This window comes from Glossina fuscipes, unplaced genomic scaffold (assembly GCF_014805625.2).
Source record: "Glossina fuscipes isolate IAEA_lab_2018 unplaced genomic scaffold, Yale_Gfus_2 2, whole genome shotgun sequence".
In the NCBI taxonomy this organism is placed as follows: domain Eukaryota; kingdom Metazoa; phylum Arthropoda; class Insecta; order Diptera; family Glossinidae; genus Glossina; species Glossina fuscipes.
In genome coordinates this window covers 7,633,091-7,647,951 of record NW_023998416.1, presented here as the reverse complement: position 1 = coordinate 7,647,951, position 14,861 = coordinate 7,633,091, and the positions used below count along the sequence as shown (strand labels likewise).

Genomic DNA, 14,861 nt, shown 5'->3' with positions numbered 1-14,861 from the left:
CTGCCAAAGGCTAAGTGTCCTCACATAGTAACGAGTGAAAGTTTTTTTTTTCCATTAAGCTCTGCAAAAAGTGTATTTTAAATAAAGTTAAATTTTATCGAGAAAGGGACAGAATTTATTTGTACATTTTAATTAATTATTTATTTATTGTAATATTTGAGTTTATTTAAATTTTCTTTGATTTTTATAACATCTGACTATTGTTATAAAAGCTAATCGTTTTGTTTTGATTTTGTTTAGATTTATTTGTTATTGTATTGGTCTATTCGTGTATGTCTATCAGGCACATCTATATGAACACGAATACAAATTTCCATATTTGTAGAGAGTAATTAGGATAATTAAATGATAAATAATTTTTGTGTTTGGATAAAGATAGTGTTGTACAAGCAATTGTTTGTCCAATTAATTGATAGAAATTAATTGCTTTTTTTGCAAGCGAGACAAATCTTTTCAAATACTTTGGCAAATACAGAAAATGAATTATTACCTTTGCTACATGCATAAGGTGATTTTACTGTGTATCACACAAGGACATCTATTAAAGTAAACTAAATTTTTTTTTTTTATAATCGCAGTAGAAATACTTTATTGCATCAGGGTAGAAACTGTTAGTGAAAAACGAATTTGCCGAATATTTAAAATGCCCGGGTCATGCAACTACGTTCCTTAATACAGCAAGTAGAAACCTTGCACCTTGTTCATTGAAATATCTTAAAAATTGCTACCTGATGGTTGAATAGGAAAAACATGGACAGACGCATAGACGGACGGACAGGGGTATCGTTTCAATGAAAGGCGTGTCTATATTACATCCCTCGGGTGCTATATCATCACTTTCCATTTAGAATGATTTTTCGAGAAATCCGATCAATGTTATTGTATTTATCCATTAGACAAACGACAAAAATCTAGGCTACATATAATGGGCCAGCTTTAGCCAGTTTCATTTTATAGTTCTAAGTATTCTCTGGCCATTCGCTTAGTATGAATGGCATGGCATGTCTTGCATTTATTGCTATAAGCAGGCCTTTGGTTCTGGTTGAGCCTTTTAAGCAATTCGAAAAGATGGTACAAGAGCATGCTCTTCTTAATACAATCAAAGGTTATAATGCCAACGCTACCCCGTAAAACACTAGCGTATTCTAAACGATTGCCTAGAATTTTGTTTGCCATGTGAACCGCTTAAAGGTCTAATCTTGATATATGAAAAACTATATATTTCCCCATTATTCCCATTGTTATTAATGTTTCTTCGCTTGTCTCACAAAATGTGTTCAAAATATAATGAATTTAACATCACTTTCACAGAGCTAAGGACACCAACATGAATATGCGATAGATGAGTGCATGTTTTTCGAAAAAAAAAGAAGAGGAAATTTTACTGAATTATATTATGGAATAATCCTCACACCAGGTTAATGTCTGTCTGTCTGCCTGCGTGCCTGAAGAAGTTCTTATACCAATGAGCCTTTGATTTGCAGGAGTAGTAGAACAATTCATGTAAAATGAACTGCTCTCGTATATCTGCCAAGCGTCCCTAGCTCTATTCTAATAGGTTTTTCATGTATTCGTTCCAGAATCTAGACTATGTTCGATTCTCTTAGCCAATGATTTATAGAAAATTACTTCTTATAACAGTGCTCTGCGTGTGCTCTCTTTAAAATTATTTAATCAAAGTTTCATGGGAATTTTACTAACAAGAAAACAAATGCAATAAATTTATTGAAAAAGAAGTGAAAAACATATGCCACTAATAAACGGCAGCCGTAATATATCAAGAGTTACGACATGCATTAAAACAAGAAAAGGAAAAGAAAAAAAAAAACCACCAGCGCACAAAGTGTTACTTTAACAACTACAGCTTGATTTGTTGTTTTTTTGTATTTCTTTGATGTTTTTTTTTTTTTTTTTTTTTTAATTAAAGATTTTATAAACATTTCTTCTATACCACATAGTCGCTGATATTACAATAACAATCGCCGTCAAGCAGTCTGGCATGATCGTTATTCTATTTATATGTGTATGGGCGATTGGATTCTTGGAGAGAACATAAGTACATATGTTAATGTTTACTATGTGCTTAATATTCAAGTGGTGTTTTCTGAATATTTGTTTACCCTTTGTCGACAAATGTTTACAATAGATTAGAAAACTAAAAAAAAACAAGAAACGAAAATGAAATTTTTATTAATAACTTCTTTGGTTTAGTAGTGAGCTTTGGTTTTCAAAATTTTGTTTACATTTAACCTAATACTTAAAAGTATTTATAAATAAAATTTTATTTTCGTTTTGACGAAAGCACCTTGCAGTGTTACTTTTTCTCCTCTGGGGGGGTCGAACGTTCATTTCGCTTTAAATATTTAAAAAGAATATTTAAAAAAAAACAATTTTTTTTTTAGCTTAAAGTAATAACCACGAAAAACAATATCCATCTGAGGATGAACATCGTGAAATTGTCGACACTTTACATGAGATGAATCGAATTTTTAAAAACGTAAAAAAATTAGAATTTTAAATGGCTATGACAAATATATATATATATATATATATATTTATCTTCGAGAGAGTTTGTCTATGGATCGTGTCATGTTAACGAACAGATAATTTAATATTTTAAAGTTTGTTAAGTCTGTTCGCAAACAATCACTTCAATCCATTTCACTCCATCCGCATGAGTAGCCGAATAGTTGAGAATCGCCATTACCTAGTCTCTGCTCGCGTGTTCAAATTTAAATGCGGTGAGTATAGTGAGTGGCCGCGATTATACTGAGTGCGTAGTCGAACTTAGCCGAACTCGCCCATTATGCCGGTTCGCTATCTTTTTCGCTTTCCTCCCGTACTACACGAATCGGCGACATCCCTTGAATGATTGGTCATATAATCACAAAAAAATTTCTATCAATAATCAGTATGGATGGATGGATGCATTTAATACTTCAAATAAATCAAGATCATCTGAAAATCGAAATATTTTCAAGCAATACTTTTATACGTCACAAACGATGTGCTAAGACTAACATCAGTAAATCCTTCGATATACAAATGTAGATAAACATAGGTGCTAGGTGTACAAGTAGTTTCAAATTTTTTTGATAAAGTTTAAATTTAATTAAAGAATACTTGTTACGAAAGCCTTGTAACCGCAGCATTCATCATCAATACCTATGGTCTTTGGCTGGCTCGTAGATGCTCTCGGAGTGGAATATTGGCGATTCTATGAGGAGAAAGGGTCTTGGATACAACTTCATTCATCATAATCTTTTGTAAGCCACTGATTTGCTAATCGATCGATTTGAAGTGGACGGGCTTGGAAAGTAATTGCGCAATTGGGAGAATATCTCAGCCTAATTTGAAGATCACATCCTCGGTTGCATCAGCTGAACATGGACTCGCATATCTCCAGTGTGAATATATTCTGCATATATTCGCTGTCTTCAAGACTACAATTCTTTGGCCTGAAATGCCGCAAAACGCTTTCTAACTGCTTCGGTAGCTTACGGTATTTTTACTTCAAGTCAGCTTAAGCATGACTAGCATGAGCTGCCGAGTGGATGAAAATTGTGGTACGCGGGACCAAACTACTCTGCCCGTAAAGGCATAACACTTCTCTCTCATAGGCCATATTCCAGAACAAAAGAAAATAAAAATGACAAAGTAAGATAAACGGAAGAAAACCCCGAGTCGTAAATGGCATCCGCCTATTTAGACTTTAACTTGCACTAAGCGACAGCTTTATACTGTACAACAGTTAACTATGTAACTAAAATATCGAAAGAAATTAACGCGACAGGTATACTTGATAAAGCAACCAAATTCAACAAAAAATCACTTATTTGTACACCTATTATAAATATATGTAAGCGTATACACACACATATTTATACATATGTGCACATATATATATATATATACAAATATATATGTGTGCGGTTTATACATATGTGGTGTAGATGTCAAAAAATTATTACTTTGCAGTTGCTTTGTGGTAATAGATAATTTTTCAAATTAAAATTTCAAATATTTTTTACACTTCAATCAATTAACAAAAACTGATATAATTTAATAAAGAGTTTTTTATATGACTTTGCGAATTTAAAAAAAAAAAAAAACCAAAAAAACAAATTCAAACTAAATAATTTTGCTTAGTAACGGTTGACCGATTAAAGTTTCCATTTAACATAGCAGAATAAATAATGCGTTCAGCAAAAACTAACATTATTTATATACATCGTTTAATCTAACTCCAATGACTTTGTAAACCTATTATTAAAAAAGATTTATTTTTATTTTCATTTATTTTCATAAATGTTTAATATATCAATTTAAAGAAAACCGGTACAGAATATTTTCAACATTTCTCTTTAAATTTGCTACACTGTGCTACACATATTTTAGATGAGTATTTTCCAAATTCAACTGAAATCATTGGATTTTGTTAGTCAACTTATATAAGCTTGATCACTTATCATGAACTCATCTTTAAAGTTCCCATATGCAAGTTGTTATAACTGTGTCTATATGTGCCACTGGGTACAGCGTATATATCTGGCTGGCGCTATAACAAGAACTTTTCTGATCGGGTCGTTCGGCTTAATTTTCGCAAAACTTGTCTTTCAATGATAAAAAAAAAATTTCCTTCAAATAAAGTTTTCCCATGCTAGCGACCACATTAGACGCGTTAGCTCTAATTTTAATTTATCATTATTGCTGAAGGAAAATTCGGATCAAATTCATTATGTTTTCTTGCTAAAAGGACACCAGGGAATAAAATATTCGTATGTAGAGCTCTTACACCCCACACAGCTACTGGTATGCAACATTCAGAATCAATTTTTGAATTGACCCAAACATGTCTGTCCCTAAGTCCGTGTTGTGTCCTGTCTACAACCCACAATCTTTGAGGCATTTCGATGAAATTTGAACCACTGATATTTTTTACCCCAAGGATGTACGCTATTGAAACTGCTTCAGATAGGTCACTTTTTTCGAGTACTTCCCATACAATGCCTTATTTTGAGAAGTTTTTATATGATCTGTAGGATGCTCTAGGGCATTTAATGATAAGCCGACGCTAACTGGAGTGTTTTTATTTGTTTTTTTTTTTTATTTTTCGTTGTTGTTTTTATGACGATGGCATTAAACCATTAAAACCGACTTTCCAACGGTTTCCTTTTTCGTCTGGTATTGCCCTTAAATCTTCCTATTCCAATGAGTGAACCCTTTCCAAGAAACTGGATAATGTGTGCAACAAGTTTGAATGTCTCCGAACTACACTGCATTGATTCGAGCAATCAAGCAGAGTGTTCCTCTCGCAAATGAACGATCATTTTACGTAGGGAATCATTAAACTAAATGGTACTGACAAATGTAACAAAATTAGTTATCTAAAATACTTCTGGCATCCAATTGAAAATTTCAAGTCTGAAAATTCGTAGACATACACCTACGATTTCTTTGAAGAAATGGCGTGAACAGGTAAACCTAAAGGTAGAGTCGGTAGAGCGGACAGGAATTGCTAAAATAAGAAGAAGTAAAAAATTATTTTGAGGCAACGGATATTCAAGGCCGATCAAGGGGCATGCTGTCGGATTACCGGACCATAATTTCAATATCAGTCTGATTCCTTTATTTATGTAAAATTGATTTTGTGTACTGTGTGAGAAATGAGTGAGACTTGCTTTTATTTTATTTTTACTTTGCATTGAAATTAAATTTGAATTTTGTAATCTAATATAGATACTGACGGAGTGATACATAGCTGTCGCTATTGACGAATCCGTATGGCTTTCATATAACATCGACTTTCAAGCAAAATGTGTCAAAATTTCATAGAATTTCGATCGGTTGGTAGCAAGTTACAGTTGTTTTACAGACGCTACTTTTTGGTCGTTTTGGAGGGCTTTTGCCGGTTGCTGGCCACTCGAGTGTAGTGATGAATTCCGTCGCATAGGGCCGATAAAATCCTTTTTATCTCGCCCAAAACGGCGATCAAACAGTGTTTTGAACCGTTATAACTTTAATACGTGGCATCCACTATCAACAGAGTTCTCTCATAGACAAATGTTTATGCACAATGTTAAATGGGCTGCAATTTGCTATCTGCCGTAGGATGTCGGCTATGTCACGCAGCTTTAGTATTTGCTCTTGCAAAATGATTTTACGGTAATTTTTTTTTAGGTTTTCCGGCCCCAATGTCCAGCATCATCCTTAGAATTAGCAAATCCGTCGACAAACAGATGCCATAAGGCCTTTTAAGCCAATGTTTAGTTCGAACAGTATCTGCGAGTTTTTTAGGGTTACAAATGAAATGTTTTTCGTCTCTTCTTATGAAAATTACAAAATTGCAGTCACAAAAACCAATGTCATGAAATTGTTATGAGTGTCATGAAATTTTTCTAGACATAGTTTGAAGGTTGGCACTATTCAGAAATCGTTTGTGTTTGTCAACAGATCTGTCATATATCTTCCAAACCGGAGATTTATTGCTTGATGTGTAAAAATTTCTTTCACTAAAAAAACTCTTTTTTCATAACTATTTACTTCACTAGTCAAACATACTTGCATACAAGGGAATATTTCTTCTTGATTAATTTTCTTTTTGAAAAACCATTCTTTTGAAAACCACATAAAAGTGAGATCGTTCGGAGCAACCATTTTTTATCCAAAGCGAGTTTTAAAGCATAATTTTTATGAGGCTATAGTGATTGCCTGTGTTCTTCAAGCATTTTATCCTGCGGAATTTATTTAGCAATTTATTTGGAATAAATATTTAAAAATTTAATTCCTTGTAGCAATAAATATTTAAAGATAGCATGCAATATAATCGATATAATCAGCTATTTTTAGTATTTTCTACACGATTGCATTTTATTAAAGTGCTTCAGAAGAAATGGGTTTGGTGCGGTTAGTCATACATTGACTTGTAATTTAATTTTATTTACTTAAGAAAAGAAACAATGATTTAATAAATTGTTAAATAAAATCGATTGTTATCGTGGTATTGAAAACCACTAACAAAACTGTTACATTTTATTATTTATCTGACAACTTAATAACATAGCAGTTGATTTCAATCATACAAAACGAGTAAACAACATTATCTACAATTTCAGGGCAACCCTTTGTGAACATTATTGCTGTAAATGTTGCGGTCATGTTTGGTTTTAAAGGCAATAAAATCAATTCTCTTATCATTAACAAAACCAAGTAATAAAGAACGAAAGTCTTAGTTGAAAATACAATGCATGTCACATTTATAACATATTAATCATTATTGTTTGCCTTGCACTAGTAGAGAGGGGGTGGAAAAAGTAAGTCTTTTCATAACTGATATCAAGTTAGTAAGCGACCAAACATGACTACATACATATCATTGAATATATAGTTTTATGTTTATTTTTATTTTGATTTATGAGGTTTTCTACATTAAATACATTGCAACGCTGATGGAGCAGAAAAAAAAAAAAACCTTTTTTTTTATTGTTATTATTTTTTTTTTTTATTGCACAATGACAAAAAAAAAGAGAAATGCAACTTACCTGCACATCCTTGATAAACATGTTGCTAGTGTGTATTATCACAGCACTGAAATTGCGCACACCATCAAATTCGAAAGTGATTTCTATAGGACGGCCCAATAGATTTGGTGTATCATTACGCCAGCCCACCCATTCATAGCCTAAAAGAAAATATGAAATGTTTTGCTGCATTATTTCAATTTATTTTATTTTATAAGCGAAGGCTGACACTATACGAGATAAGTCAGTGGTCGGTTGTTATAGCAAGAAGGACACATCAAAGGTTGCATAAATTTTCAAGGTGACTTTTCTAAAGCTTTCGAGGTCGTATTCTAGTGTCTGCGTCATTTTCGTTGGAAATCTTAATGTTAGAAAAATCAATATTTACGAGATTAGAATTTTGTCAACGTATTTCTAACAAGCTGCTTAAACCGGTCCAAAATTGTAGATACGTTGTAGGTCTCTTTCAAGGATTGCACAAAATGGATCATTAAAGTCATTAAGGCGCATTCTGATTTTTGTACCCATCACCGATGGATGAGGGGTACATTCGTTTTATCAAAACATTTGCAGCATCCAGAAGAAAGATTCAGAGATCCCGTATGGTATAAATATTTTGATCAGTATGAAATTCTGAAGTGATTTAAGCATATCCGTCTGTCAGTCTATCCGTCTGTCTGTTCACCTGTTTACTTGTGTTTGGCAGAAGCTTTGCACTCATGTTGGTAGAGCGCACATCTACAGTAAAGCGTAACCTGAAGTAAACTCTAACCCGTTTCTCTAAGTAAAAATTGTTGGGTTTTTATTCTTTCCTCATCAACTATGAAATAGAGAATTGCGAAATTTTCAACCTTTGCTTTATAAAGGACCTTACTATGCATGTACATAAATGGAAAAAATCGGCCACGCCCACACAAATTTTATCATCTTCAACCTAAATCAAAATTTTTTTTTTTTTTTTTTCGCTCTTGTAATATTTTGTGCTCTTTACTTACTCTTAAGGTAAGCAAGACAGAGTGTTCGAAATTCTTCTGTACATTTCTCATACGAAAATATATTATCTGTCTTCTTGCGTTATTTCTCTTTTTTTCTTAGCAGTGCAATTAATTTCGTATCAAATGAAAGGACTTTGAGAGTAGGATGGGACAAGCTAAATGTATTAATTTTAAATTAAATATTGCCGACGTTACGAACTGGTGGATTAACTTTTTTCTCATTAGCCAATTTATCGATTTGGTATCAAGCAATTGGAGAGTAGATATAGATAGAAGATGGATTTTTGCTCATAAACGAGAACAGACATACGATATATATTTAGAAAAATCAGCCATCCCCGCACGATACTATAGTATGTGGAAAATAAGTTTTTTTCTTCTTTCTAAGATTTGTTAACGTAACAGTGATGGATATAAAATATTTTGTTACGGCGGGATATAATATTCTTACTTGCTGAATATAGGTTAAATAATAAGTGCATGTACAAGGAACCAAGAAATTTTTTTTCTCCAATTTTTTTAACACAACAATATTAACAGCTTTCCAGATTTAAAATTATGTTGTGACTAGTTGCGTCTTCAACATATCAATACCATCTTCACCGCCCGCACCACTTGCAATAATCTTTTTGAAAGTCATTTTCGAACATTCAATTTTCACAACAACAACTGAACAAGGAGCCATCATTCGGCAACTGACTCGTAGGTTTGTTAGGGCTAGAACCCAAGTGTCGTCGATAGTTAGCGTTGAATAGTTAGTCAATAAGTCATTCAGTTCGATGCCAAAATCGGTTGAATATCATCAGCACTTTTTTTCCTTTGCTCGTCAAACAGCAACTTGGATACACACTTTCGTACTTGGACGCAGCTGTATCTCCTATCCATGGAGAAAATTGATATTACAAGATTGCATTCACACCCCAAGACGAAATCGACTTCTTTAATTCTTTGTATTATTCTTACCGTGCATCACTTGTGATACAAGAGTGAATTAGGTTTGCGTGGGTGCACGCAACGCTTAGAAGGTCTTAAGATAAATCCATCTTTTTTCTATTGAACAAATTTAGAATTAATTTCTGAATCGATTTAAGCTTGTCCGTCCGTCTTGTTGACAACTTACAGCCCACTAGTGTCCCAGGTGTCTTTTGGCTCAAGGACGAACGCTACATAAAGTGCTGCGAATCGGATGACTTTTTCGCCTATATCCCATATAATGCCTAATTTTGAAAAGACTTTACATGAATAGGACGTTGTAGGACGCTGTACAGCATTTAATGTAAGCCCAGGGCTCCCAAGAACCGACTGTCTCTTATGACTATTATCTACAACAAATATTTGTTGGCAATTTACCCCCCACAGAAACCAAACGTTGCTTTAAAGGAAACGGCTTGTAAAAAAAAAAATAAAAATAAAAATTATGTCAAGCGGGATGAAATTTCTTTCTTATATATGATAATAATCGCATTAATATATTTGTTACCAGAATGCTTTTGTTTGGTTTTCACTTAAAAAGTTATATGAAGAATTTTCATTTAATTATAATTTTAAAATGTATTGTAAATATATGCTAATGAAAACCCATCAGTAGTAACAATAATAATCATCAGCATATAAAGATTTTAACATTATAACCATTGTCATCATTTTCAGCATCATTATCAAGCATAACAATGAAAATAAATGGGGACAGATGAAGATACTAACCATAAGATATATAAAATTATTACGTATTTGTTGATGTTTGTAAACATTTGAAAGCATGTGAGTTGCTGTATAAAACGGAAAGTTATGTTAGATTTTCGTTTTATAACAAAGAACACTCTGTAAATTGGCTCTTTGGGGATACTTTTGTGTTTGGATAGAAATCTCTAAATAAATTCTATACAATTAGTTGCAAACAAACATTTAGCAAAAATGTTTACTTACGCGATATCATATAGGGGATATAATGTCTAAGGCTTTTAAGAAACTTTATTCATTTTCATTCATATATACCACTTAAATAGAAGGAACTATATATATGCATATATGAAAAACTCTCCACGCATTTTATGGATACATGAGAAACATGATACTTTAAATCGTTTATGTGATATTCGTTTGCTTTCTTGCAGGTACATATATTGATTGATTTTTAGAAACTGTAGAAACGAGGCTGAGAGTAAAGACGTGCCGCATTTTATTCTTCTAGATTAACTATTAAAATGTGTACTCTTGCCTCACTTAGTTGACATTAGTTGACAAAAAAAAAACTTCGGAAAAATATCAAGCCTAGTTAGTGTCATGTAGTTTTGAAATTTTACAAAAAATTTGATAGGGTGTGGAGGTACAATTGAATTTAACTAGCAAAGACGCTTACCAACTCCCTTAACAGGCCTCTTGTAAACGCTCAGCAGCCTCTGAGGGTGTGAAGATAAATTCGACTCGAACTAGCAAAGACACTTACCAAATCTCTGAACAGACTCCTACAAATGCCCTAAAAATCTCTGTTAAATAGTTTCGAACAACATATGGTTGGTTTTGGAAGTCTACTGCATCTGAATAAGAAAGCTTGAGATATTTTAGTGAGCATCTCGAAAATATCTCTTAATCAAATCTCATATCAAATTCCAAAAAATTGTTAAAAATAGGTCTGGAAAGAAAAGCTTGAATTTCTTAAGCTCATTCGAAAGCTGTTTTCATATAAATTGACGGGGTGTCCACAAAAATATCCTACGTTTTCTAATTTTATTCGCCTGAGTAGCCGAATAGATATGAACCGCGCCCACCAAGTCAATGCACGCGGGTTCACATCTCAAGGGCAGCAGAGTCCTTTTGATTTATAGCTATGGTGAGTATTTAGTCGGCAAAAATTTATATCGATTGGGCACAAACACCTACTAAGCCTGGATAGGCGAGTAGATAATAACCGCGACTACCAAGTCAGCGTGTTCGCGGGTTCAAATCCCAAGTGCGGCAGAGTTCCCTTTGCCTATATAGCTATAGTGAGCGCTTAGTCGGCGAAGACTTATTGATTGGCCATATATACCTGCTAAGTCTGGGGTAGACCAGTGTAGGTAAGATCCGCGACCACCAAGTCAATGTTTGCGGGTTCGAATCGCAATAGCAGCAGAGTTCTTCTTGTTTACAGCCATAGAGAGTGCTTAGTCGGCGTAGATTTATCGATTGGGGACACACACCTACTAAGCTCTTCTTTCTGGCAGTCACCACAGCATGAATGAGGACGTCCCCTGAGCAATATTAAAAAAAAAAAAGAGAGAATTTGGACAAATTATGCTTCCAAAATCTCATCATATCTAGTTGAAACAAACTTAACAGAGCCCAGTTAGGGCCTTTTCAAGAGATCTGTTAAGAGAATTGCTGAGTGTCTTTGTTAGTTTAATTCGAATTTATCTTCACGCCTTTGAATATTTATCAAATAAAGACTAGCGCCGCTTTCATATATTTCTTTAGTGTAGGGTGTATTGAAAATTCGCTCTTAGACTATTGGTGACTATTTCACTATTTTTTTCGCAATAGCAAGCATTTAGTAAAGCCCAAACTACAGGGATGCGTAAGTTTTTCCAATGCTTAGGTTTTTCTTTTCTTTTTTTCATAATAATTTTTCCATTAATACTATCAGAACTAACATGTCAACTTTTTTATCGTAAAAGTTGTAACAAATTATGAAATGAAAGGAGAACACGTCCAACAAATAACGTTAGAAAAAGTAGAATTTAATAATGGAGTTAAAGTAATGTATGCTTTCGCACTATACTATAAACTTAGTTGCTTTTTTACTTATGGTTTTCATGGTATAAAAGTCATATGGCATACGCTTAGTGGTTTTTTATTTCATGAATATTTTATTGATAGCATCTTAGTTGCGTTATCTTCAATCCCATAAAGTATAAAATGTAGTCAATGAAGTATGAAATTTTTATGATAGTTTATGACATAGAAGTCAAAGAGAATTGTGTAAATAAATTATCATAAATTTAACAATTTTTGTAAAATTTTATTTAATATGATTTTTATTAAGCCCCCCGCAGGGGGTCTATACTGAGTTTATAAAATATTTTTAATGCGTAGAAATATGCATAGGAGACCACTAAATTGCAATACTCAGATTGGACGAGATAGGAAAGAGATATTAATTGAAGCAAGTTTATTTGCTTTCGTGTTAAAAAAATTTGTGTGCAACATCTATGAGCTATTACTGAACACTTTCAACTTGGTATGTTAGGCTACGCATATATGCATTACGCGTTGGCTGCATTACACTTTAAATATATACTGGTTTCTTTACGGCAATGATATGTAATATGGCTGTATTTTACACCACTAATTCTACCACACAAGTTAGATAGAAGGAAAAATTGTAGCAATTTAAAGTAATGGTATTGCCGTTTCTAAAAGACAAGTAAGAATGTGGCATTGCTTTTGTAAATAAAGTTTAACTACCGACCTAGTGCTTACTTGAAGTGACCTCTCATCAGACTTTCTTTTGAATAATGCGACTCTCCGACTTTTGAAACTTGAAAATACATTGCTTTTCTCTCTGGCAGGCAGTCTCAATATTCTCTTCATCTGTCACATCCCTAACTCCTTTCTCTAGGCACGAAATTCTTGTGAAGTTTGTATCCCCTTTGAAGTCGTTGCACGAGTATTTTTTACCACTACCCTTTTCAAGGAAACTATTTTGGTGTGAGTGTACTTAAACTTGCTTTTATTTTAATAAAAACAGTTTTCGCTTACTAATCTTATTTGCGTGTTATTATATCATATCCCATAAATAAGTAACAATTAGCGAATAAGGTAAGTCACGTATAATGTCAATGCAGTGTGTGCTTATTTTAATTTACCTCTGACTTTCGATCGATAATCCGTAGCCTTGAGCCTTAAATAATCAACAGACAAACTGCTTTCCTAATCTCTTCGTACCTTTTCTCAAAAGCATCGCTTTTCAGGATTCAAACGTTAACAGCTATCGCTTAATTGGTATTAGATTTTTAAAATGTATAGTCAGAAGGCATTTGGTGCTTTGTATTTAGGACATATTATCTCTGTGGAAGGTGCATGAGAAAGTTTTATTTTCGATAGAAAATATTTGTTGTACACTATACCACTTGCGCCACAAGAGCTTATTGACGTTGTTCGCACATAGGCAACACCTAAAAGGACTTTGGATAGACCCCTGTTTTATTAGCTTCTCTATTAGCTTGTTTGAGCTTGTCTGTCCGGCTGTCTATCTTATGTTTTTGCTTTCATCTATCAATCCGCGAATTTTGTGATAGTTGATTGCGATATGATACGCTAACGTTGTTGAAAATGGTTTGAATCAGTTCGATTATTCGACCACTTGCTCTACAATGCCTTATAGTGAAAAATCGTTCTATCAATTATTAAATATGTAGGGTATTTATTAGTGTGCCATTACACACCATAGTGTTTCTATTTGCTTTACGAGAATGTTTGTGGGTATAAAAGGTTCGATTCTAGCCGAATACAATTGCCCTACTTGTTTTTATTTATATTAAAAGTTTCCCTTTCGATATGTTATACATTTTGTTTTTAAATAACCTCTAACTTAATTTACTTTATTTAGTTGAATCATTATTATTAGCAGTTTAAGGTTATTGCAATATAAAAACTTTATGCTTACCTTTGCCAAAGCCTTGATCTAAGCGGAAATTATCTTTGCCTTTTTGACCATCTACCAGTTGACCTAAACCTTCGACATAACGTTCATCCTCTTCATGGCCATCGTATGATTTATCAGACAAATCGATTTCTATGCCACGCTGTACGCCCTTTGGTATACTATACGATATTATGCCGTCTGTGTTTGAATGAGAAGAAGAAATAAATTATGAAATATGATTATAGAAAAAAATTAAATTTAATAAATTATACAAAGACTTAAAGCATACAACTTGAACAATTTATTATGGCGAAATAAAAGTAGAAGGAATTCTCATTTATTTATATTTCTTGCTTGGAAAATGTAATTTAAACAAAAGTTTCCTGCGAACGGTGAGAATTTTAATCAAATGTCTTGTGATCACGCCTTTAATTTACCATTGAAAAGTGAAATAATAACATAGCATGCAATCTATTAGCACATAAAACATTTACGTGCATGTATGTGTATTGTGAGAACTAATAGCAGCATTAATGGACGTAGAAAAAATCGTACATATTGACTACGCTTAAGAATGACTATTGCAATCATGCAATGTGGAGCATATCAAGTAAACAACTTTTCCTCTCTCTCTCTCACATGTATTATATAAGGCTGCCAGCTGTGGTAGTTTTAATGTCGCGTTTGAATTATTTGCTATAGATATTTGAGCTTTGAAATATT

General features: G+C 33.1%; 1 protein-coding gene across 1 annotated transcript in view; it reads right to left on the bottom strand.

Moving 5' to 3' along the window:
* LOC119632874 (discoidin domain-containing receptor 2) overlaps nt 1-14,861 on the bottom strand; it is a gene marked incomplete at its 5' end in the record, with an annotated part of 216,597 nt that overhangs the window by 139,924 nt on the left and 61,812 nt on the right. Inside the window, 2 exons of the mRNA XM_038026018.1 lie at nt 7,542-7,681; nt 14,160-14,336. Of these exons, the coding sequence (XP_037881946.1) occupies nt 7,542-7,681; nt 14,160-14,336 (317 nt within the window). The remainder of the gene's footprint in view (nt 1-7,541; nt 7,682-14,159; nt 14,337-14,861) is intronic.